Here is a 21859-nt window from a genome sequence, read left to right as displayed (position 1 = left end):
AAAAGCGCTCCACAGCGCTATCTGCCAGAATAATGGTCCAGAGGTAGCCCATTTTCCCTCAGTTTCAGGTAACAATGTTTACGAGGAACTGAAAGATCGATATTATATCAGGCAGCCAGAAATCACTTTATATTGCCAAAACCATTTTTTTCTACACCCCTAGTTGTGTAGCTGCAGAACACAAAAAATGGTTGTAGAATATCGAATACTGCATTAAACTTTCATTTTTTATAGTAATTACACAATGTACATTCTTCTGCAGTGACTATAGTGTTATGAAATCCTACCCTACATTTTTCTAACAGACTAGCCATAAAAGTAGCTTGAACGACCCATTTAAACTCAAATATTTTTGAGTTTGGACATCCCTTTTATTGTTCTTAGCTGAACTGTTAACACCGTCATTAAAACATATTTCAAGCCAAATTCATGCAAGTTCTGTAGTGCAGCCTGTCCTAACTAATTATTAGGGGTGTAAATCACACCCATCATGGCGATTCAATTCAGTATCAATTTCCTGACCCAACGATTCGATTATTTTAGATACTCAAGACTACACCACGATACGATTCGATTCTGTCAATTGGTAATTTATTTATTTTTTTACTTTACAAGCTAGAAATGTTTCAAATTTGAAATAAATCAATGAAAGCTGTAATATTATTATGCATTTTATTTGAGAAACAACAGCAAATAACAGAAGTAGCAAAGTTGTACTCCACCTAGGCCTATGAAAACCTCATTCACTGAAAAATAATGCTGCCTCTGTGTTTACGCGATTGTGTGTGTGCAAGCGGAAAGAGGCTAGTGGCTAAAGGAAGCGAGGTGGGAGGGCAAAATAGGTTTAGCGCCACCGCAGCACGGGAGTCAGAATTACATCCAGGAGCAAATGGATAACAATAGACCATAGGAAAAAAAATAAAAACATGAATCGATATTCTTGCGGACGTGTCGATGCATCAGAGTAGTCGGCTGTTGGATCGATGCATCGATACAAAGCGATTATTATTTATAGCCCAACAACTAATTAGCAAGTTATAAAAGCAAATAGAAGTTAAAATTCTGGGTTAATATTTTGGGAACATACATAGGATAGTACATATTCTAGATTTCTGGCACAATTAAGATGCTGCAACCCTGCTTATGTTGAGCAAAGTTACCGGCTATAGCTCAGTATGGTATTTACAACTGATGCTAGCTCACTCATTAGCAACATAGCAAAGCAATACAAAGATATCAATGTTTCTTTTGCCCACTGTAACTAATGGCTCATGTCAATTATATGCCACGAATTGTTTTACTCCTCAGTCCGAGAGGATTCGTGTCTATATGTCCTGTTTTTTGTTGTTGGTGTAATTACTATTTTTCAGAATGCCTTTAGCATCCAGATTGGCTCAGAACACAACTAAATGATGGCCTCCCACTGTGCACAACCGTTATCAGGCTGCACCAGCATGGTGATAAGCTGGTTACACTGCTTTTTTCTAGCCCTGCTGTAAACATGGCTCAACGGTCGCATCAAGCATCTGTACCTGCAGGACAAACATTGATTAGCGGTGGATATTTTACAGTTCACAGAGGATTTTGATGGCTTTTCTAACGGTTACTGTCCTCAATGTACCTATAAAAAAACTGCCTCTTGTCTTCTGTCTTTTCCTTGTGCTGCCATTTTTTTTATGTACTTGTTAGGTTTTGCTCTGTGAATAGAATGTGGCAGCTTGACAGAAGGCTGTGACCTGGTTTGGATGACTTCTTGAGATTTATCCGGTTACATTTATGGAATTTGTTTAACTCATCTTTCATAAAAGAACAATTGGATTGGCTCAGTTTTGGACGGCCGCTTTAGCTTCCACACATGCGTGACGGCCATCGTTTTCATTTAGAAATGCCGACTAAATGTCAGAATCACTCAACAATAATTCTCATGATTCTCTCAATAAAAAATCATCTCATCCAGTCATGCATCTAAATGTCACAAACATTTGTGGTCTTTACACGAGACTTCATTAAGTTCTGATTAATAGGTTTTTCGGTAGGGGCGTTTTATTTTCCTGGCTAAGTTAAAGCAAACAGCAGCTGCTATTTTGTTGTATTTAATGTGTTTTTATTGGTCGGCTTGCTCTTGAGAAATACACAGCATTGCTTGCATGGAGTGGTTTCTGCAGATGTGTGTTTTACTAGGTAACTTCAATATAACTTTATGAAGCAATTCTTCTCTATTATGTTTGTGGCCTCTATAAATTCCTTTAAAATATATCGTTGCAGCAGCATGGTTTTTCTTCAAAGGCATAATTAGGTTTTCAGGGTTAACATTAATGACTCTCAGTTACATAAAGCAGTCTTTGTAGTCTTCAAACCTGAAGTATGTCTGCTTTTATGTAAAGAGAATGCTCACAGGAAGTAATGGATGTGATACCAGGTCAGATAACACCTCACTGCAAAGCTTCTCCATATCTTTAATCCTCATCTTAAACCAGTAAGGAAAGAAATGTGCTGTTTTTAAATGAACATTATTAGGAACCTATTCAAAGCTAAACAAGCAAAGATTTGCATTTAATATATTGTGTGTTTGAGCTTGGGAGGAGGGGGGGTGTAAATATAAGAGGAGGTTTTGTGCGAGTGGTGTTAAAATTAACGGCTCACGTGTGACATTGGCTAACAGCCTAACATGAAGAGTAAAACAAGAATCTGATAAAAAAGACTTTCTTTAGCAACAATGATTCATGTGTTTTAATTTTAACCTACTAACTTTGTTAGTTTTTACACCCTTAGTTCACTCAAAGGGCTAATCTCCTGGAAAATTGACTTTTTTTGAGCTTTTAACTGTTCCAATTCTATTCCTTCATCAGAGTTATGCACAAAGTGGCATTTTGTTTGATTAATGCGTCTGAGTTTTGATGTGTGAGCAGCAATCCCTCCCTCACCTGTGAAAACAAGTGTTTGGAGAGTATTTACATAGAGCAAGGGTCTCCCAAGGATACACCTACCTAAACTATGCTGTGACAGCAATGTAAACAAACGTCCTCCTACCATCAGGGAGGGGTTATGTGAGGTGTAGTGCAATATTTCCGCACCAAAGTTAAGACCAGTTGGCTCTTTTAGCAGCTAATCTGCACAGAGTACAGTTTTTCATTTTAAGCATATGTCTAAGTCCTGGAAATCCGTTTTTTTTTTATTTGGCATCTGGTCTCAGACTTTGGTGTGATATGGCCGTGTTAAAATAGGCAGCACATAAAGAGGGAGATGAGGCGCAGGGTTTTTTTCTAGGTAAGAAGAAAACTCCTATATTTTGAAGTGAATTAATACCCATTTAGTTGTAAAGGCATTATTAGAGTAGAATAGGAGGCAGATCATTTAGTTATCAGGCTCCTCTCCTGCATCAACTACCAGTTTTAGTCCTTGAGGCAGAAACCCTGTCTACTTTTAAAGTTTAAATCTTTCTTTTTTGATAAAGCTTACTCAGGTTATCCTAAGCTATCTCTGCAGTTATGCTGCGATAGGCTTAGACTGCTAACTATAACTATAGAAATAGCTCAGGATAACCTGAGCCACTCTAACTATAAGCTTTATCAAAAAGGAAAGTTTTAAGCCTAGCCTTAAAAGTAGACAGGGTGTCTGCCTCACGGACTAAAACTGGTAGTTGGTTCCACAGGAGAGGAGCCTGATAACTAAAAGATCTGCCTCCCATTCTACTTTTAGAAATTCTAGGAACCACTAGTAAACCTGCAGATTGAGAGCAAAGTGTTGGGGACATAAGGAACAATCAGATCTCTGATATCAGATGGAGCTTGGCCATTTAAGGCTTTATATGTGAATTCTATTCTGGATTTAACAGGAAGCCAATGAAGAGAAGCCAGGATAGGAGAGATATGATCTCTCTTTTTCATTTTCATCATAACTCTGGCTGCAGCATTTTGGATCAGCTGAAGGCTTTTAACTACAGTTTGTGGACTTCCTGATAGTAAAGAATTACAATAGTCCAGCCTTGAAGTAACAAATGAATGGAATAGTTTCTCAGCATCACCCCTGGACAGGAGATTTCTCATTTTTGCAATACTCTGCAGATGAAAGAAGGACATTCTAGAAACCACTTTGATATGGGATTTAAATGACAGGTCCTGATCAAAAGATTTTTTAACTTTATTATCTGAGCTCAGTTTAATCCCAAACAAATGAAGTGACTGACTAATCAGCTTCTTTTACAAAGACTCTGGTCCAAAGTCTATAACTTCTGTTTTGTCTGCATTCAGGAGGAGAAAGTTAAGAGTCATCCAGGTTTTAATGTATTCAAGACATGCCTGTGATCTATGTAATGGGTTAGCCTCATCTGAATTTATAGAAAGATATAGCTGGGTATCATCAGCATAACAGTGAAAATGTATCTCTTGGTGTCTAATAACTCCTGGACTTCTGGCCTGAAAAAAATCTCCCAGTCCAGCCCTGACTGTGGTCCACTGTCTCTCACAATCTCTAACCCTCTGCTAGTGAGGGCTCTGCCTGTATTATGCGTCAAAAAAGCAGTAAGAGTTCTTACAGCTTCAAGAACAAGACCAAACCTGTCATTTTTTGTGGAGAAAGCCAAGTAACTGGTCATACAGCCCCCTTCTAAGGCCACACAGAGCTGAAGATTATAATCACAGAGAGAAGTATAACTGTAGAGATTAAATGACATCCAGAGAAGCTGTTGTAGGCGTAGAAATATTTATGCCAAGGGCAGTAATGCTCCCACTGAAGTTAAGAACTTCACTTTGCCCATGTGAATCAAAATGTTGTAGGAAGAAGAGCGTGGCAGCACCAATGAATGCAGGACTAAGACAAGGTGTATTTTACCAACTGCGTTCATGGTCACTTTACTGTAGTAATAGATGTTGTTCTAGAGTGCAAAGTAAATTTAGGAATTTAAAAAGAAAGCAAGTAATGCCATGATCTCCATGATGTAATTCAAACTCTGACCTTCCAGTGGCATAAGTGTAAATTTGGAAATAAAGAGGAGGGACATGGTTGGTGATATGGTTTGTTAGAAACTGTTAAGATTGTTTGGTGTTAAGACGTTTTTTCCTGCAACATTACTCCTGCAGCAGACTAAATGATAAGGACAGGTTGGATCCATGATATCATGTTGTTTACATCCCCTGCTGTGGCTAAAGGTCGCTACTGGAACAGAGACCCATCAGACCTGGCAGCTTATTTCCAAACCTGTTTTTATCTGTGAAAACTTCCGGACCTAGGTTCTTCTTAGCTGACAGAAAAAGGCACCTGATGTGGTCTTTTTCAATGAACCTGTCAGAACAACTTTTTCTCAGACATTATTAAGGCACCTTTGTCTGAGCATCCACTACCTCCACACACCCACCCACACACTCACACCTGTTTTTTCTGTTTTCACCTACATTTAATAAATGGTTGTGTAAAACTCCCACTATATCAGCATTTTGGAAATACTTAAACAAGCCTATATTGCACAAAAAAGGATGCCATGGTTACAGTCACCTAACTCCCCTGTTTTCCCAATTCTGATGCTCATTTTGAATTCAGTCTTTTTAAACACAACTAATTGCTTTAAAACATTGAGTGTGCTAATTAAAAAAAAGGCGTTAACAGCCAGGGAAGTCACTGGTAAACAAATGACAGAGAAAATGATTGGACGCTTCTATGGGGTGAGGAAAATTGGAGGCATTTAGGTTAGTTGATGGTATTTTGAAAGAGTGGATGGTATGGGGGAGCCAGAGGGTGAGGACGTACGATAAAGTGTGACCAACAATACAAAACATGGCTTTTATTAAGCAACAAAGTAATTGGTTCTGGCTTAACTGTAACATAATTTATTCAGAGAAAGATGTTGGCTGTCAAAGAAACAAAAAACAAAACCCAGACAATGACAATCTCCTCTTCTAAGAGAGAACGGGATAAAGCAATAATGGTTGCAGTTGGACATTTTTGGTGCTCACTGGACTTCTTTCTAAGCACACTGATGGTTGTCTGTCTGTCGATACATTTGCTCGCTTAATAGAAACCTGTAAAATACTCCCCAGGGTAAAGAAGGTTATTTCAGCCACTTGTATCCTTTTGTTTCAGTCATGATGTGTCTTAAGACCATACCAAGGCTGAATTTGCTTTGCCTCAACTCTCTCAACTCTCTATTATCTACAGCAGATTTGAACAGCACCTACATTATGACAGATTATGCCTCAAACTGTCACTTCCTCTCCCACTACTGATTCTTATACTTTCTCCTTCATTGCTAGACATCATACGACTCCTCTTTCTGCCTTTTTTCTTTACCATACTGCTGGGGAAATTTCTGTCATCCAGGTCATAGTCATTCCGAAAAAGAAAATGAAAAACAATCCACTGGAGTTTGTTTCCAAGTTTGAAGACGTTTCGCTTCCCATCCAGGAAGTTTTTTCAATTCAAAATGACAGGAATAGCATTGAGTTTGAGTTTTTATACAGTAGCGCAAAAAAGCCTTGTTTTGAAAACATGCAAACTGGAACGGACGGAGAGGTCAACCCATTTGGAATGGGGGTTGTTTGTCTTATTTGTTAGAATGCAATGCCCTATACCCGTCTAAGTCTCTGAAACGACCTTTAACGACCAACCTTTCAAAGACTTGGACAGGTATGGGGTATTACAGTCTAACACAAAAAGCCAGTTTGCATGTTTTCAAAACAAAAACAAGGCTTTTTTATGCTACTGTAAAAATCATTGAATTCAACGCTATTCCTGACATTTTCAATTGAAAAAGGTTATTGGATGCGAAAAGAAACGTCTTCAAACTTGGAAACAAAGTCAAGTGGATTAATTTTTATTTTCTTTTTTGGAATTCACATTCTGCCATTTTACATGTCAATAACCGTGCTATGGAAATTAAATACCACCAATGTTAAATTTTAAGTAATAAAATCCTGATAGCTCCTCAGTGAAAGGGTTTTTGTACTAATACTTGTTATACTAACAATTCTTCTAACTCGCTTTTCATTTTCTCTATTGCTATTTAGACTTTGAGTGGAGCTACTTTTGGTCATGGAGTCGCTTCGTGGACTACGTTCAGTGCGTGCTGGCCTTCACGCTGGTGGCAGCCTACATCACCTACCTCCTACTGGACTCCGCGCTGTTTGTGGAGACCTTGGGCTTCCTGGCGGTTTTCACCGAGGCAATGCTCGGAACGCCGCAGCTCTACTGCAACTATCAGAACAAATCCACAGAAGGCATGAGGTAAGGACTTAAAGTAAACCCATACAGAGCTTTTGATAAAAGTTGAGGAGGAAAGAGGATTTTGCCTTGGTGTGGAGAAAAAGGAAACCCAGATGACTCTCATATAGCTTGTTACATCTCTAAAAAAGCTCTCTTAGATGAAACTATAAATAAATATTTTACCCTTTTTGTTCATCTTTTTTATACAAGAAGCTGTATGGCAATGTATAGAGTAGGATTACTGCTTTCTTATGATGATACAAGAAATACACCGTTAATGGAAGATGAATAATTCCTGGTAAATACAGCCTGCAGTTTGAGGCATCTCAGATTGTTGGATGTGAGTTTTTGTTTGAAAGATTAACTAAATAAAAATCCCAAACCCCGCACTGGAAACTCAAAGCATCAGAGGTGAACGCCAAGATTCAAGCCTTTGATTTTTTTTTCCAGAGTACAGCAGATTTCTGTACTGGTGTTTGGACTGAATCCTCCTCAGTATTATGTATAACCAGTGTTTTGCTAATCTTTGGAGAGATGGAAGTTCAGATAGACGAAGAGAGGGTGTTTTTTTTTTAAAGCTGCTTTCTTGCTGGAGGTGTGCTGCTGATCCATGTTCTTTTAAAACATCCCTAAGGTGGTTGTTAAGTTTCATTCAGACAACATCCGGTCAGGTATTACTCCTCTCTTTTGGAAAAAGTATATTTCTTGAATTTGTAGGGTATGCAATCTAAAAGTTGAGAGTTGAGGAGGGTTCCCATCATCTCCCCGGGGGATAGCTGGCAGCAACACATTGTTTAGAGCAATCAGTCAAAAAGTTGGAGAAAAAAACAACACTAGGTATCTAATTAGACTTTGCCTCCTTCCTTGTTGTTTTCCTTAAAGCTAGAAGGCAGCATTGTCTGTCGACGCCATGACAGTGTGGAGAAATGTAGGAGTAGGTTCCCTCGACTATAAAGGTTGAAAACATCCTTAGGCACACACTCCAGAGCAACCCAGACTTATTCTTCTCACACACATCGTTTCTCTCGTTGCTCCTCAACATATTAATCCAAACCTCCAGGATCAGTTGGTGGTTTTTGCCAAATTTGAGACAAGCCTTTTAGTTCTGAAGCGTACACTGCGAGCAACACAGACTTTCATACATTTCTCATGGCAAAATCCTTAAGTTGGTGAAGATTCTCAGTCATCCAGGTCATAGTCATTCCAAAAAAAGAAAATCACAAACAATCCACTGGACTTTGCTTCCAAGTTTGAAGACGTTCTGCTTCCAGTCAAGGAAGCTTTTTCACTTCAAAATGTCAGCAGTAGCGTGAGTTCGAGGTTTTATACAGTAGCCCAACAAAGCCTTGTTTTGTGAACAAACAGAAAGGGAGGTGGTATACATAATGCAGACCTATGAGTGTCTGTCCTCTGGGCACATCAGTGATGTCTTGAATAATACTCAATGTCGCATAGAAAACATGTATCTTTGTCGGACATCTGTACAGAGTCACCATTGAGTAGGGAAACAGACATCTGCAGAGTTAAGGTCTCCCAACTATGTTGGAGGCTTTGGTCTGCAGTGGTTTTCTCTCTAAAACTATGAATACCATTACTTCTTGTTCCCTTTCTTATGCTAAATAATAAACTATAAACTAAATGGAGGTAAGTGAGGCCTGCAGGGCTTTAAATTCTGTTCTAGGTTCTGTTCTTGATGAATGTCACTGTTAGATAGCTATGAGGTTACTTTGCTTTGAATCTGATGTTGACTTAATGCAGGTAAGGTCTTCATGTATTCAATCTTTTAAGTTTGTTGCCTTGTGCCAATTTATAATATATGTAATCTCAATATCATATAGATAGACAATTGTTTTGACTAATTTTTTATTTTTATTTTTTTGTATTGGCATTGGCCAATACGTGCATTTGTGAATTGTTGATTCATTAGTGCACAGTAACCGGCAGAGCACGATTTGACTGTAAAGGCTGATTTATACTCAGAAACCAGGTCGTATGCGTGTGAGTCGCATTGAACGCAGAGACGTCCCCGCCCCTTCCGCAGACACTCTGTTGAACCTCTCCCAAATTATAGGTGACCGCAGACAGGAGGCCTCTGATTGGTCAAATCTACATCCGCTCTACTGTAAGCGTATTTCCTGTTTGGTACCTTACCGGCTTGTTTTGTTTGTTTGAGCGCCATTGTGGAAAACGACTCGTGAAGATGGACCAGCTAGAAGAGCGAGAACGCTGCAACCCTTTTTCCACCTGGATCCCTGCTCTTTTTCGCCCTCATGTTCCTCCGTTGTCACACAAACTTCCCCCATTTCCTCACTTCCTCGGCCGGATCTAGACCCACAGCTAGTTCCTGATTGTCCCTCTTGCGTTGTGGCGTGGAATAACATAGCGCAGACCACGCTTCAATATTGGGCATAAATCAAAAATGTCTGCATCATACCTGCGATAAGCTGCTGCGGGAGTAGAACCAGCCCTTAAGTCTATCCTTTTTTCAATTTCAGACTTGGCCAGGAAGTTAGGGTGATGGGGGCGCTGCAGCACCTACTAGTGGCGACAGGAAGATTAATGTATTAATGTATTGAAAATACTTTGCACAATTTATACGTTTGTGCAAAGTATTTTGGATTTTTTATTTTACTATTATGCGTATTTGGTTTGAATTTAATTATTTTGAGGCCTAATTAACACAATTTCACGGTAGTGTTCCTCTGTTCTTTGTGTAATGGATGTGGAGAACTGTTCAATAACATTTAAATAGTATAATATAATCTTGTGGTTTGCATAAAAGGATTTTGGAGCTAATAGAGCCACGTGTGACATAAACACAGTGACTCAGGTTCATGCCAAATAACCAAATCAACGTTGTTATAGTGTTATTGTGAAGTTTATTTAATAGCGCAGATATTTACCTTAGAACTGGTTATATCTGTGTGTTACACACCCTGGTTGCATGCAATGAAGTGTATATGACAATAAAGTAGCAAATCTCAATCTATTTATTTATATTAATTGTATTTTAAATAGGCCAATAGGCTCATAGGTCTTTTGTGCAAAAAAAAAAAAAAAGAAAAAAATGTATAAACAGCACCCCCCTTTTCAAAATGGCCGTCAGACTCTCATGTCAATCGCAGGCAAACCTCAAATATTAGTTGTGTCTGTTAGTGAAACGACTTTCTCCTGATGAATAGATGTTTTATTAATGAGTGCAACTTCTAACTCTGGCGGCACCTTTGGGTTCTATGTGCCGCCACTCCAGCTGAGCGCTACCTTGGTAATGATCTTACTGTCTTCTGAATGATCATTAACATTAACACGTGCATTTGAGGGGTTTTTTGGATGCTGATGAGTTAGAAATAAGGTAGGGAACCCTGAAGTAGGCGTTTAGTAGGCGTATATGTAAATGATCCAACTTAAAATTCAACCTGTTAACTGTGTTTTGTTAGACTAATGTTTCATTTAGGATCGTTAATGCATCAAGTCTTAGGCTGTAATTAGCTGCTTTGATGTAGCGTTGATTTCTTTCTTTGTTAGAGCGTGTGGGTGTAGTTTTACAATCTGCTGTGATGGCTCCAGGAGAGCTTTGAAACTTTAAATGTGGAGCTTTTTTAAATCGAAAACTAACGCATCATCAGTGGATTCAAATACAAATATAATTTTAGTTGCATAATTAAACTCAATTTAATTAAATGTTGAATATATTAAGAATAAACAGGGTTTGTTAGAGAGACAATGTCTGAACTTGAGTTGGAAAAGAAAAGTGTCCGGCTCTTTCCTGCCTCTCTGCTGGTTTGGCTTTCAGGATCAGACGGATAACTGAGCTCCAACAGGCATGCCTGTCCATTTAGTGCCCCCCCGACAGCTCCCACGCTGTGCCTATCCATATCCTCTCCGTCTTCAGCCTGATTTTTTATTCTTTATCTAGCATCTACAAGGCCCAGGAAAGCACTCTGAATCATCTTGGCAGCAGGTCATCCTGGATTTTCCTGCTCTAAAAGCTGTAGTTCTGCAGTAGAGATGTTTTTTCTGGCTGTTTTATGCATTGCATGAGGAAGCATGTCAGCAAAGCTGCAGATCTAACTCTAACTGCATTTGGTTATCAAACAGGGGTTGACGTTAAGGATTTTTACCACTTGCCCTTTGGGCAAGTGACTTTCACATTTCTTTTGCCCAGAAACAATTTTTACTTGCCTAGTTTGATAAATATAGTTCCTAATATTCATTTTTGTATATATATCAATGAAACATGTTTGTTTTTTAAATGTTTTTTTGTAATTCAGTAAGTTTCCAGGTTCCTGGTGTGTATATGCATGCGTCAGATAATGAACTCAAGCCTACATTACCGTGTTAACATGCTTTTCAATCCTTCCTGCACATTCTTTTCAAACTAAACTTTGCTTTAAACTGTTGTGTGCTTGGAGAAATATAAATTGTAATGTTAAAAATAAAAAAAACTTAAGATAAATCACAAGACAGAAGTCAATGTCACAAATGAATAACTTTTATTTTAGAGTCACGGTATGTTTATACAAGATAATACTATTAATATAATGTGACTTTTCTAGAGAATCATTATACATAGTTATTTTATTCAGGGTTTCCACAGTCTTAGATCATTTCAGAATTCCCTGACTTTTAACTATGGATTAGTTTTCCCTGACAAAATAAATGCAGCAACAAGACAATAACAACATAACAGGTCACCAATTTAACATGTTTAGCTCTATAACATTTAAATGCACCTCTCAAATGTCTAAGAGAAAAAAAATTTATGAACATTTTTCAATCTATGACCTGCATCACTGTACAGAAGACTGCCATATGATAGCCATTAGGGTTGTCAAAAGTATCGATACTCAAAAAAGTATCGATACTGAAACGTTGTATCCGGATACAACACTCATTTTCAAAAGTATCCAAACAGCCATCTAAAGTGCAGAATAGTGGAAAATGCACTTTCAGAACACTGTGTGACTGAAAAATCTGTGCATTTTTCACTTTCAGACTTTTTTTGTAACAGGTGCAGCTGCTGAGAATGATTTTTGTTTAACTGGTTTGGCTAGTGTCATTGTTATGTCTGCAAAACATAGCCAAGGAGGGAAAACTTAATTTCAATTTTGTACGTTTTTTATCAAGCTTGCTTAATTGTGCACATTATACAAACTCAAAATAGAATTTATAGTTTTTTTTATTTATTTCTTGTATTTTTTTAGTAATGAAAATATATCTGTTGAATTTTAGAGTCTTTGTTTTTATTCTTGTGGTATCGAAAAGGGTATCGAGTATCGAATATTTTACTTGGTATCGGTATCGAGTTGAAAAGTTTAGTATCGTGACAACCCTAATAGCCATATTTACACTGTGCGCATGGTATACAATTATGCCAATTTTCCTAATCCCTGACCGATAATTTTTAATCTAGGGTTATCTGGGTGGAGGGTGAAATGGGTGATGGGTGTGTTACTGTACTTGAATTTTTTTGCCTTGTGGTTGTTTTTTAGCCTGTTAAGTCAAAAAAATGTGTCTGATTCACGCCAATTCCCGGACAAAAATCACGCCATCTGGTGGAAAATCTTGCGGCTTTTTCAAATCACGCGAGAATGTGTACAAAAACAACAAAAATGTCACCCGCAACGCTTCTGGGTCGTTTTCATCGAATGTCGGTGATTTTAAAGTAATTTTGAGTGATTGATAATTTTTTTTTTTGGCGATCATTGCACTTGCCCGGCGGGCAAATGCAATGAAATTTGTACTCTCCCAACAATAAAAACTACATGCCCCGGGAGATCGGGCAAAGGTTAACATGGAGCCTTGATCTACAGCTGCAGAGATGCAGTGCCTTGTAGAAGTATTCTTGAAACTTTTTAACATTTTTTTTCCCCATCTACCCAAAAAATTGCTGAAGAGTGATGATGTTACACGCTGAACTTTGATCCCAGACGTTCATATGTGACCCAAAATGAAAAACAAGTTGAAAGAATAAAATCCTGTATATAATCCCATGCAGCTTTTGCACCTTATTTTTTAATATTGATCCGATGTAAGAAGTGAATTTCTCCACTGTGAGATCAATAAAGTCTACTTTATCTTATCTTGATGGAGATTTTATTTTGGTATGTGGCAAACAACAAGTTGGTGCAGTATTGCTTCCAATCACAAATAAGTTATGTAACTAATTATTTTGAAGGTTTTTCATTTTTTCCTAAATACCAACAAGCCATAATGACAATGAGATTTAATGAAACAAAGCATACAAGTCTATTCTAAATATTTCAGGAGTAGAAAGTAGAGATAATTGCAAAAAAAATGTAAGAGGTAGACGTAAAACGTCTTAAAAAGTAATTACTCCAATAAAGCATAGATAGCTCAAATTTCTACTTAAGTACGGTAATGGAATATTTTTGCTTTGTTACCTGACACCTCTGTGTAGATGTACCCGTTTGTTGATATGGTCTAATTAAAAACTGTAACATTTAAATTTTTGGTTAGATTACTGTGTTAAACATCAGTTCTTGTTGAACATAAAGTCTTAACAGTTCTATATATGTATTAAGTAGTTTTAGTGGTAGTTAAGCCAGTGGTCGAATGGACATTTATGGTAAATATAATAGCAAAGACTGCAACATAGTCGCCTTTCTTAAAGCCATAGTTAAACGAGACACTAAGCTTTCCTCTTTGGCTTCAAGGTTTCACTCTGTTTTCCTCGCTGCATTGTTACGAAACCTCTCTTCCCTTCTGTGTGGCAGCAAACCCACTTTAACGCTGCATTCAAACTGAAAGCTTAGAGGTTAAAAAAGGAGTCCAACTCCTCATATTTCCAGACAAAGTGTGTGCTGACCCTTCTACAAGCTTTACTGGTCTCTTTTGTACAATGGCAGATATAATCCAGAGAGCTGCTTTGCTTTGTTTGCTGTGAAGACTGGAGAACAGTTAGTTTTAACTGTGAGATCAATCAAGTCAATCGCTTCTCAAAACATCATCCATGTATTTCATTTCATATTATCCTACCTTTAAATATTCTGTAGTTGTTCTGACTGGTGGACCCCGCATACCGTCTGAGGAGCGGTCATGGAAATCCAGCAGCAGTCAGGTTCTCAGGGACTTCCCACTGCTGTATGTCGCAGCTGGGGTATTTTGGACGGCTAGTTTTTATATTTAACGTAGGTGTTCATAAATTGTTTCACCAAAGTCCACTAACAAAATATTTTAGTGAAGTGATCAGAACTCAGAGCCTGTGAACGGAGCGGAGTGCCGCGCAATTTCCGCTCCCCGCTCAGGAGGATGTTTGCTCATTCACCGCTCAAAGTTGCGCCAGGATGTTCCGCTCAAAATCCGCTCTGCGCTCACCTTCATTTTCCTGCCGCTCAGGCAAAATCACTCCACGCTCACTCAGATATTCAGTAGAAGGCATTTTTTGACATTTTCCTTTATGTAATTATGCCAGGGCCCTGGGACACACAGCGTTTGATTTAATGATGTCACTAATACATGTGTATTGTCTTATTTAACTGGATGTTAAATTATCGCACTGTTTCCTAGCTGCCAACGTAACACCTCGCTCCATTCATGTTGCTCTGCGTTTCCTATTTAATTAATTTATTTTACCAGACCATGTTAAAAAACGTCACTTCGCATCCCATTGCAAAGGAGATATTAGCATTTAAGCCGGGCTTACACTGCGATTTTTTTTTTTGCCCTTTTGGGGGCGACTTTCCAGTCGTGCGGGAATTTACCGATCGACCTGACTTTCAGCCTGATTCTGTAGTTTACAGGGGGGTAACGAGAGGCGATCAGTCTCTCACGACCACCTCCCGATCAGGAATCGTGAGGTCGTGGGACCGCCGTGGGCAAATCCCTCAGTGTGCTAACAAGGATTTTTCTTCTTTCTCTTAGATGTAAACACAGAAGCCTGGCGGGGGTGTGAGTGAAATGCAGTTCTTTCTGTAAAATTGACAGACCGTAGTAGCCACATTTGCTCAGCTATGTCTTTGTTTAAATACGTTGTTGCCTTTTCTTTTTAGGGGCTTTCAGCACAAAATTGGACAAATTGCCAAGGCAACACGTTTCTCTCTAGTGAGCTTCATTTTCCTCTTCTACTGGTTTGGCTTCCAGATAGACGAGTCCGAGCAGCGCCATCTCACTGCGGAGCTGAGTCCCACGTGGTTTTTAGACGTACAGTGTGAGCAGGTAGATCGCATCAAAGTGTCGTGTTGCAAAATGTCAGAACATACATCGTGAGCTGTAGCAGCGTGCAACGATTGAAAAACTTGCACAATGTTTGCCCGGCCTTACCACAATGATCCCTTTATGTAAACCCGCTCTGTGTTGTTAAGTATAGTTAGTGTATGTTTTTATGATATTTTATCCCACTTTTTATCACACGATATGCAATCCTCATCTCGATGATGCCGTGGTTAAGTTGAAACATAACAGATTATAGGCACAGACTACAGCATAGGCATTGGCATAGGTTTTAAGTCAAACATGAATTTAAGTAAAGCCATTGACTTTGATTGATTGTTGTTAGCGCATCGGAGTGAACTGGAGCGGAGCGAAATCCTTTAAACCACCATATTTCTTCCGCTCTGCTCACATGCTCTGAAACATGCTCACTTTTCATCCTCCTGTTGTTTTTATGTAAACCTATTAGTATGTAGCGCCTTTAAGTACATGTATTGTTGTCTATTTTCATGGTTTTATGCCAACAGCTCTTTGGGAGCAGAAATCACAGCTTGGATGCAGTAACTGTCTAACTTCCATCTCCCAGATCGGCTTCTCTGATTGGTTGACGCCCTGCCTACAGTTGCAAACTTTCCGATTTTCCCAACTGGAGCGTCTCATGTTGCGAATGCCTCTTAACGCTCGTCCACCATAGTTTTCCCGTGTAAACCTGCCGCCCTGATGTTCATGACGCATTCGGTGTGAACTCTGAACAAGCGCGTTATCGCCACCCACAGGTCTGGAGTGAGAAATCTAAATTGAGCAAAAGTTTAGTGACTCAGCAATTATATTATATTCCTATTGTATCTAATTGCGAAGCCCCACCGAAAAAAAAAATAATTTGTAATTTTTCAAAAGTATTGATTTTTCCTAAAAAAATCACTTTTCTTCTCACAACAGCAAACACTTGTGTTCTACTACCGGTACAAAATCTGCTATATTAGCATATAGCTCCAGTGTGTAATAATTACAGGGACTTGCCTACAGAAACGTAATCTATTATTCATAATTATTTTATTATCATTTATTAAATGAAAGTCTCAATCTTTCTGTTTGAATTGCCTTAGCAAAAGCTCTTTATAATTGCAGAGGAGCGGAACTTGCATTAATGGAGGCAGACATCTTTACCTTACGGCTGCACAGAGCTGAGAAACTAGTGACTGTAGAGATCGTAGAGTTAGATCTACATAAAGTCTATACCCTACACAGACTAATAAAATACTATTTATAAAATGATCAATAGAAACAAACCCTAATTGTTAATTGACAATTCAATTTAGTTTATTTATAAAGCGGCAATTCACAACACATGTCATCTTAAGGCACTTTACAGTTCAACCAGATCATCCAGTTAAATCGATTCAAAGTTCTCTATCTAAGAAAACCAGCTGATTGCATCGACTCATTGACTCGAATGCAATCCTTCTCACCAAGCATGCTTGTAGCGACAGTGGAGAGGAAAAACTCCCTTTTAACAGGAAGAAACCTCCAACAAAAACTGAGTCTGTTTGAGGCCGACTGGGGTTCAAGGAGACAGAAGCAGAGATAGAAAAAGCAGCTGTAAAAGGCGGCCCCGTCCAGGAAACACACAGCCAGGCAGATGAGCTCCGAGCCAGCTCCCATGTCAGAGGATGAAGAGAGCACATCCAGCCAGTCACGGTCAGAGAAACAGGACTACACTGGAAAAAAAGGCCGATCTCCAACATCTATAAACAAAGGTGTTGATGGCAGCAGCACAGCTGATATTTCTCTCCAGGATGGTGTCACAGGCAAATAGGAACGAGGTGAAGCTACTATGAGGAAGAGCAGAGAGAGCAGAACGTTAGAGATTGAACTAACAGATTCTGCAGAGTGGGAGAATAGAGATAGAATGAAGCGGTATGTTGGGTCCACCATTAAATGATTTATCACAGGATAGGTGATGTTGCAGAAGCCATTTTGTACCATGACAGCGTCCATATTTTTTCAGTAAAACAACACAATAGCTTTAAAAGAGACTTAAAAGTTTTATCTGCTTCAGAAATTAATTATAAGGCAGGTTGTGGTTATTTTTAGGCTCCAAACAAAGATTACGTTCCATCCTCCCAGGCATCAGTTCCTGCAGCTCCAGCAGCCAAACAAGGCGTACTGTAGGACGCTGTCATTTCCACTTCTGTTTATTGTTTGTGTCCTCTCCTCCCTGTTTCACACAACCTGTTGAGTCTGACAGGCTGTTGCTAGGTTACTTTACCTCAGCGCTCTGTCACTAGAGTCAGGGTCGCTGTGCGTGTGTGTGAGAGACGGGATGTGAAAAACCTACAAAGTGAGGATGATTTACCTTCGCGTTAGATTTTAAAAGGTTGGAGCTTTAGTTGGGAGTGAATATTAAGTTCCAGCTACATCTAGTGTGGATTAGTTTAAATGGAGGGCTGAGATTTAGAGAATCGATGAGCAGGAGGAATTTTTTTAATATAAGTGTAGGTAGATTTTTTTGCAGAAGCAATGAAAAAATTTTATTAATGGAAAAAAAAGATCATTCAAAACTTTAAGGGAATTATCAGGCTCATGACATTTTTTAATACCATTTAAAAACTAATGTAATTAAATAGAGATCAGGAGTCCAAATATCCTCCATAACTGCCAAAACAATCGGCCCAGCTTCAATCGCCACCCTCTAACGGGATAAACATTTTAAGTGTAAACAACTTTCCAGTGTTTCTGTCTTTAGGAAGCTTTTCCACTTTGCAGGTGGCAGAGAATGAAGTCCAGTGAGGACGTGACTTATAGCAGATGTCCTCGGTGTTTACACGCTGCGGTGCTTCACCATAACACCTTGTCAGACAGGCAGCAGGAGAGTCGTGTTTTTTACTGTTGAGATATGGATGCTGAATGCGGGGGGGCGGTGTTGAAGGATTCAGTATTTATCTGGTATTAATTCAGCCACAGGTTTTCTTTCTTTCTCACTAATGGTGTTTAATAAACAACAGTAACTTTTCATGTATGGAGTGAATTTTGTTTCAATATTGTTAGAAATGCAGAACACATGTTTTTTGTCTTTTTTAAGTCCTTATTTATCTATTTTCAAATTTCTAGTGACCAAAACAATTTTTTGCGAATTTCAATCATTTCAAATTGTGTTTTTCTGATTACATTGTCCTCACTTCTGGGGGCGGGCTTTCTATGGAGTCAGAAAAGGGTCAACATGTTTGTAAACTTATAAATCTTAGTTGAAACTGAAAAAATAAAAGTTGAAACAGATGAAATATAAGTTGATATTGAATGACAAAGTTTTACCTTATAATCTGAGAAACTAAAACAGGCAAACATAAAATAATAAAAATTAAATCTAAATTCTTCCCCTCAGCTTGAAAAAAAACCCTCATAATTCAGTTTAGTATTTTAATTAAACTTTTTATATGTTTTTTTTCTTTATTGCAGTTTTAGATTTTATATTTTCAGTTTCAAATCCCTTCCTTTTAGTTTCTGTATTTTTTAAAAATGTTTGTTTAAAACGGCTATTTTCAGTTTTTCACTTTTTTACACTTTCAAATCAGTTTTATTTACCTTCAGATTTTAAACCCCACTCTGACGGGAGTGGGCGGGGAAATGTGATTGACAATTGCAGCTTCTGGAGCAATGTCTCATTCCATGTTGCATTCATTGACTGTGGGAAGTCCGACTACTTGACCAAGTAGTCGGAGTTCCCAGAGTACATGAATGCAACATGTAAAGGGACATTTGATCACTGCTGCACTATAGGAAATAAAAATGTTCATTTCACTGCTAAGCTACTGCTCATTTACTGTCTGAAAGCTGTAAGAAAACTAAATGTAGTTTTGTGTACACTATGTGTATATAAAACGTCTATATACAAAAAGTTGTCTAATGTCTAAGTCTCCAGCGCTGCAGCAAGCTGTCAATCATGTTTCCCCGCCCACTCCCATCAGATTGGGGTCAAAATCTGAAGGTAAAACAAACTGATTTGAAAGTGTAAAAAAAGAAACAAAAATCCTGAAACTAAAAAGCTATTTGAAACTAAAATCAAAAAAAGAAACTAAAAGAAATGGATCTGAATCTGAAACATAAAACAGCAATAAAGAAAAGGAATAAAAAATAAAAAGTGTAATTAAAATACTAAACTGAATTTAGATTCAATTCTTCTTTTTTTTTTTTTTGCTTTATGAGTTTCTCACATTATAAGGTACATTTGACATTAGATATCAACTTCTATGTTTTAAGTTTCAACTTAGATTTAGAAGTTTCCAAACATTTTGACCCCTTTCTGACTCCATAGCTTTCCCTTGGGGAGTGGAGACGCATTTCTATTGGTCTGTATTGATGTTAGCAACAACAACATTGCAAAAAGCAATAAGCAGTTCAGATAGACATCTACCGTAATAACATCCTACCAAAAATTCTGGACTTTAGAGTTTTTACATTTTTTTTTTTTATTATTTCTCTTCCTCATATTGAGTTTTATGAATTTAATTCTGTCAGAATTGCATGGATTTCACAGATCAGTCTCTTTGTTCCCGGCTGAATACAAACAGGGCTCTTGACCAATAAACATGTTATTGCTAACGTCAGCCAGATGGAAATACATCTTCACTTCTCTCTCCAGAGGAAAGTTCGTAAAACTGAATCGGAAAAGAAGAAAATAAAAAATACATTTTCAAAATATAAAATCTGAAAGAAAAAAAAACAATATTTGCAAAAGTAGAATTTGCAAAACAAAATATGGAAACAATTATAAAAAAATAATTTAGTACCTAAGAAAACAGCAGTTAATCTCAAAGCAATTTTAGATGAAGAAGTCTTCTTTTTTTTTTTTTTATGGTTTGTAGTATTTTCCATTTCCATTCACAAAACGTGTTCTTTTGTTTGCAAGAATAACGGAACAAAACTCACTCCATACCCTATCCCTTGTTACTCGATTAAAGAAAAATGGGTCAATCCGAGTTATAAAACTGATTTAATGATCCTACATTATTCAGTGACATTAAAGGCAATATCAGAACCCGGTGGTGCCTTCGGGTTCCTTTGGTAAATGCTTCTTTGCTTACCACAATTAGCAAAATCTTAATTGGCAATTAATTTTTACTTCCTAATAATTTCCCTCAAGGCAGTGCCATTTTTTCCATGATGGATGAGCAACATTTAGACGTTGCCATCGGTCTGCAGCTACCTCAGAGTGGATATTAAACCCAAGCCAGCCTATCTCAGCCTGTTACAGTAAATATTATGAAGGCGGATGTTTTATGGGAGACATTAAGTCAGGTGGAAGGTGTCTGTAAAGGTCTGTTTGCTGATCCTGTTTTCATGCTGCTGCTATAATTACCTGGTTTTGGCCCACTGAGGCCGGCCAACCCACCATAAGTAGAAACCAAAAGCCACACGACACTCAAACATGCACACAAACTCAACTCAGGGAGCTGGGACATCCAGCGAGCCAACTGCAGCCTTATAAGGATTGTGGTCTTGAGCTGCATCCCAGTTTGCTAGATAACAGTGCCAGAGCCTTATTTAGCCCGCAGGCTGCTTTCTCCACACACAGCAATAGATGTAGCACAGGGCTAAATCCATACAACCCCCCCCCAACCCACCCCATCTGCGACCTGGTCGGTGTGGAAAACTTCAGAGTCCTGCGGTGTTGGGCTTCAGATCACGGCCGCGCATCTTTACAGCGGGAGAATCTTCGTATCGTCTGTCCAAGCAATCATCTCTCCATCTGCTCTGATCACTCATGGCTCTGCCGTCTTCTTCGTGTGACGGATCAAAGCAAAAATTGTTTCTGTTCCTTCAGGGCGAAAGTCCAGCTGGGGATGCAGCAGCAGAGTGAGGGAAGGTCTCTGCTTCTGATATGGCATGAAGTTCTTCCTTCAAACAAAGCAAATGTGGCTTTGTAACAAGCCTGAAGTCATAGCTGGGATTGTTTCATGTCACATCTCATCCTGCCTGTATTAAAGGGTCTTTCCTCTACAGTGGTCCTTTTCTTGTTTGATATGCACTAGAAAAGCTTCAGCTTGCTGTAAATGTGCTTTCAGTTTATGACATCGCGTGAAAGAATGTCCCAAAAAACACTCTGGTTTTGTTTCTCTCTTCTGACAGGGTTTCCACAGGTCATTAAAAGTCATAAAATTATTATTTTTTTAAAATAAGGCCTTAATTGGCATTCAAAATCATTAAATGGGATTATCGTGGCATTTAATATGCTTTATAAAAAAAAAAGAAAAAGATAGGTTTCTAAAAACAATTTTGTCACATATATCAGATATAACTGGTTCTGCGTGTTTGTGCAGAACTGCTTTCGGTTGCTCATAAACCCGTTTGTCGGGAAAAGAAGCTCGAGGCGAAAACATTTCAACAAAAATGCAAATTTCAACAAAAGTGGCTGGAAAACGAGAAATTCTGGAAATGGCTGCAGCCTGCTGACTGTGTGTATGTGTATATTTATATATATATATATATATATATA

At 38.4% G+C, this 21859-nt stretch overlaps 1 protein-coding gene across 2 annotated transcripts in view; it reads left to right on the top strand.

Moving 5' to 3' along the window:
- pqlc1 (PQ loop repeat containing 1) overlaps positions 1-21859 on the top strand; it is a 51077-nt gene that overhangs the window by 17620 nt on the left and 11598 nt on the right. For both annotated transcript variants that reach the window (XM_015385430.1, XM_015385429.1), the window contains one exon: positions 6999-7215. In XM_015385430.1, the coding sequence (XP_015240916.1) occupies positions 6999-7215 (217 nt within the window). The remainder of the gene's footprint in view (positions 1-6998; positions 7216-21859) is intronic.

Source organism: Cyprinodon variegatus, unplaced genomic scaffold, assembly GCF_000732505.1.
Source record: "Cyprinodon variegatus isolate N-32 unplaced genomic scaffold, C_variegatus-1.0 Scaffold339, whole genome shotgun sequence".
NCBI classification, from domain to species: domain Eukaryota; kingdom Metazoa; phylum Chordata; class Actinopteri; order Cyprinodontiformes; family Cyprinodontidae; genus Cyprinodon; species Cyprinodon variegatus.
This window is presented reverse-complemented; position numbering and strand designations above follow the sequence as displayed.